The sequence below is a fragment of the Merops nubicus genome, unplaced genomic scaffold (assembly GCF_000691845.1).
Source record: "Merops nubicus isolate BGI_N331 unplaced genomic scaffold, ASM69184v1 scaffold10832, whole genome shotgun sequence".
Taxonomy (NCBI): domain Eukaryota; kingdom Metazoa; phylum Chordata; class Aves; order Coraciiformes; family Meropidae; genus Merops; species Merops nubicus.
In genome coordinates, this window is record NW_008595618.1 from 6,614 (window position 1) to 11,747 (window position 5,134).

General features: G+C 41.9%; 1 protein-coding gene across 1 annotated transcript; it reads right to left on the minus strand.

Moving 5' to 3' along the window:
- Positions 1–3,563: 3,563 nt before the first annotated feature.
- On the minus strand, positions 3,564–4,593 carry GGPS1 (geranylgeranyl diphosphate synthase 1; the record flags this gene model as incomplete). The annotated part of the gene is made up of 1 exon (XM_008936116.1): positions 3,564–4,593. A coding segment is annotated over one exon (762 nt), but the record flags the coding sequence as incomplete, so codon positions are not given.
- Positions 4,594–5,134: the final 541 nt, after the last annotated feature.

Sequence of the window (5,134 nt, forward strand, 5' to 3'; positions counted from 1 at the left end):
CCCCGTAGTAAGGAGGGAGATCCCCAACTAGATCAGGTTGCTCAGAGTCCAATCAAGCCTGTCCTTGAATGGCCCAGGCATGGGGCCTCCACCACCTCTCTGGGCAGCCTGTTCACTGTTTCACCCCACCATTAGGAGGAAGTAAATAACTTCTTCCTAATGTCTAATCTAAATCAACCCTGCTACCATTACCCCTTGTCCTGTTGCTACATATCCTTGTAAACAGTCCTTCCCCAGCTTTCCTGTAGGCCCCCTTCAGGTATTGGAAGGCCACCATGAGGTTTCCCTGGAGCCTTCTCTTCCTCAGGCTGAACAACCCCACCTTTCTCAGCCTGTCCTTGTAGGAGAGGTGGTCCAGCCCTCTGATAATTTTTATAGCCCTCTGGACCCTAACAGGTCCATGTCTTTCCTGTGCTGAGGACTCCAGAGCTGGACACAGTATTCCAGGTGAGGTCTCACTAGAGAGGAGGGGCAAAATCACCTCTTGATCTGCTGGCCACACTTGTTTTGATACAGCCCAGTATGTGATTTGCCTTCTGGGCTCTGAGTGCACATTGTTGGTTCATGTTAAGCTTTTCATCCACCTGTCCCCCCAAGCGCTTTTCTGCAGGGTTGCTTTCTATCACATCACCCCCCAGCCTCTATTGATGATGAAGATTGCCCCTACTCAGGTGCAGGACCTTGCATGTGACCTTTTTGAACCTCATAAGGCTCACATGGGACCACTTCTCAAGCTTGTCCAGGTCTCTCTGGATAACATCCCATCCCACTGGCATGTCAACCTCACCACTCAGCTTGATTTCATCCACAAACCTGCTGAGGGTGCACTTGATCCCACTGTCTATATCATTGATGAAGATATTAAACAGCACTGATGCCAGCACAGATCCCTGAGGGACACCACTTGTTACCCATCTCTATCTGGACATTGAGCCCTTGAAAACTACCCTCTGGATGTGACCATTCAATCAGTTCCCTATCCACTGAACAGACCACCGATCAAATCCATATCTTTCCAACTTAGAGAGAAGGATGTTGTGTGGGACCATATCAAAGGCCATGCAGAAGTCCAGATTGATTACATATATGGCTCTTCCTTTGTTCACTGATGTAGTCACTCCATTGTAGAAAGCCACCAGGTTGGTCAGGCAGGACTTGCCTGTAATAAAGCCATGCTGACTATCTTGAATGACCTCCCTGTCCTCCATGTACCTCAGCACAGCTTCTAGGAGGATCTGTTCCATGATCTTCCCAGGCACAGAGGTGAGGTAGACAGTTCAGTCGTTCCTGGGGTCCTCCTTTTGACCCTTTTTAAAAATGAGTGTAACATTTCCTTCCTTCCACTCACCAGGGACTTCACCTGACTGCCATAGCTTTTCAAGTATCATGGACAGTGGCTTGGCAACTACATCAGCCAACTCCCTCAGGTCTCTGGGATGTTTCTTATCAGGTTGCATAGACGTATGTATGTTCAGGTTCCTCAGATGTTCACGAATCTAGTCTTCGCATACAGTGGGAGGGGCTCTGTCCCCCGGTCCCTGTCTTGTGGTCCTTCAACTCAGGAGGTTGGAAAGAGATTGCCAGTGAAGACTGAGGCAAAAAAGTTGCTGAGAACCTCAGCCTTCCTCCGTGTCTGTTGTTTACTAGTTTGACATTCATCTGCAAATAGTGCTTTCTCATTAAAAAGATTTACAAGGCTTATTACTAAGCACTGCAAGTTATGAAAAAAAGGAGTTACAATTCACTGTCATTAACACTAAAGACAAGACACCTTTCACCAACTTCAAATCTATTCAGTCCTGATGACCAGGTCCATCCAGTGAAAAGACTATTATTCTGTGCCTACACACACAGCAGACAAGGATTCCTCCCCAGCATGCAGATAAAAGGAATAGGCTATCATCTGACTGAAAGCAGTCATCCTTCATTTTTTTCATGCTTGATTACTTTCAGAAGAATTTTAAGGCTGCTTGGGGAAGGCATCACAGCAACCTTCTTCAGTTATTTTTCTCAGTGGGTTGAGACCATGACTCACCCTGCTTTCCAGGCACAGTAGATGAACACCTGCATAAAGCTATGCTTAGCTGCTAGAAGCCAAGGACCTCTGGCCATTTCTTTTGAGAGCATGCTTGAGCTAACAACCCCAATAGCACCAGTCCTACCTTTGGTCTAAACCAGTGGTTCTCAACCTGTGGTCTGCAGACCCTGGGGTGCCGTGATGTCATCACAGGGGGTCCACGAAGGCTTAAAGCAGGGATGGGGAACATCCAGCCCAGAAACATTTGGTTTGGCCTGCAGAGGAAGACAAGCTCATAGAAATATCCACAGCTGGTGCTCTGAAACTGCAGTTCCCCTTCTCTCCAAATTTGAAGACCCTTCATGAGAAAATTGAAATATCTGATGCAGTCTAGTGCTTTAAATCTTGAATTAAGTCATGGTGGTCTGCAGCCACAAGAGGTATTTAAAGGGGGTCTGTGCTGAAGGAAATGTTGAGAACCCCTGGTCAAAACTGTTACCTCCCTGCACCAAAGCAAAGCTTTGTGTGGCTGTGAAGGAAACTAAACTTGATTAAAGCTAGCCCAGCCAAGAAGAAACATGTAAACATCTCTGCTTGCCTTTTGTTCACCTTTATATATAGCTACACACAGATGAGCAGAGGGTTTTGTCATTTTTGAGCCCCCCCCAATCTCGCTCTGAGTTCCAGTTCTATTTTCAGTATGTCTGTGCACATAATTTTAAAGCACTATTTAAGCAAGTGACAAAACTAAAGCAGTATTATAGCTTGTGGAACAAGGTGCTGTACTTTGTTTTAGCAAAAAAATTACTGAACTAACTTGTTGCTTTGGAAAGATGTACAACATGCCTCCAGATAGCAATTCAGATGAGGAATGCAGTAGGAATTATGAATCAACTCCTGGAGAAGCCCCTCTCAATTATAAGCAGATATTAAAAAGACTTGCACCAACTACAGCGTCCTAAAGTTACCTGGTGTGATTCCCATTCTATTTCTAGTAGCAATTTACTATGTTGCTATTTACAGTTACATGAATGAGCTCTAATGCATAGATTTTAAGTACCTGGCTACAAAAATTGAGTTTGAATATCTAAAACCAGGCGATCACAATCATTCACCGAAGAGCTAGAATCAGGAGCAAATTCGTGCCTTGTTGTTGAAATGGAATCTTTTCTTTAAGGTACTTAGAAATCTTTATAAAGCTACAATTTCAGACTAAACATTAGTTTTACTCGCATACCAAATACTATCTTTCATAATTTGCATTCCCCTGAAAATATCCCCAGAATCTGGATAAGATAACTTTAAAATTTATTAAACTGATCCACCTCATCTTTACAAGTCTAACCTAGAAACATCACAACACAGTCTTGTGTACATTGTCATTGCAAGTATCTTCTCTTGTTATTTAACACTATGTTTTGGTTTACTAGAACACTGTTTGAAAATCCACAATACACTCAGGGCAACATGATTTAATTTAATGCAGAATTTCAACCAGAAGTCTACAGTAACCTGGTTAAAGATATGAGTGTTTTAGGCCTGAAATAATGCTGATGATTGTGTAAAGGTGATCACATTTAGATTCAAAATTTGTTTCGGTTCCAGTACATCTGCTTTAACAAAGCCATCTGTAAGCATTTACAGTTAAGACTGTCTAAATAATAGGGTATATATTTCAATACTTGGTAACAAATTGTTTTTAACATTTATTTCTATAACACGGCTACAAGAGAGTTTAAAGTGAGACTGATTATTGCACCTCTCAGTCTGGCCATTTTCCCATTTCAAAAAATTTTAATTCAGGAGTTAAATTCTTAATTTTCATTTTCTTTGAACATTTTGCTCAGCTGTTCAACTAGTGTTACAAGCTCAGGGTTTCCCCCAAGTGATTCAATTTGTTTATAGGCTTCAGATTCAAGCTCTTTCAGTGTATTCCGAGTGTACTCAAAGGAACCCACATTTTCAAGGTAATGTACACAGTATTTTTTTATATCTATGTTCTCTGTCCTTTGACGTAAGATGTTTTGCACCTGAGTACTTTCAGGTCTTGACCAAATTGCGTGAATGGTTGGAAATGAGAACTTGCCCTCAGTCAAGTCTTCACAAAAACTCTTGTTTTCACTATATTCTTTGGAGTGCAAGTTGGCATAGTCATCTCTTATTTGGAAGAAGAGGCCAAGTGTGTTAAGAAGCGGCTTTAAGTCTTTTTTGTAATCTGAAAACAGCTGCATGAGGCCTACAGCTAGTCCAAAGAGACCACCTGTCTTTTGCAATACCATAGCTTTATATTCAGCTTCCGTAGGACAGGTGTAGGTGTCCCTCCAGTAAATATCCAGGCCTTGGCCTTTATGGAGTTCCAGAAGTTGACGGGTAAAAACTTTAACAGCATCTGGATGATCAAGGGTTAAAACCTTCTCTAAACCAAGGAAATATACATAATTAGCACAGTTGATCACAGATGGAATTCCATAGATACTGTGTGCCACAGGAAAGCCCCGTCGCAGCTTTGAGTTATCTTCAATATCATCCACAAGTAGGCTTGCATTGTGCAACATCTCTGTCACTTCAATGATAACCTATCACAAGAAGAGAAAATTAAGTAATATAACCTCCAATTTTGCAAGACCTTATTTAAAGTTGATAAGGTTTTAAAGAATAATATTCTCTATCACTGAGCTTCCCCTTTACACCCTTTGCTTTTACTACTAACATAGATTTATAATTCTCTCATCAGCCAGTTTGTTCCAAATCCTGGACCGTGTGGTCTGCCTTGTGTAATGTTTACAGATTCAAGGTGAACTTACTCCCTGAAGTGTTTCCACTCACACACTCCTCTTCATTGTTGCTACAGGTCTAAAATATGCCATTGTCTGAGAGTCATGCAGTAACTTATTAGAAACACAAATAGAGGAAAAGCTACACAATGTTGTGACAAGTTTAGATTCAACAACCTGAGATCTCCCAAAGTCAGTTCTTGAGAGAGACAGGTATGATCCATTTGTCTCATAAACCTTGCTTGCATAAGTTGAGAGTTCATCCTTGTTTCCTCACACTGTGAGGTTATTTTCAGTACTGAGCTCTTAAAGCTCAGACAATTCTCCTTGAAACATTGTTTGG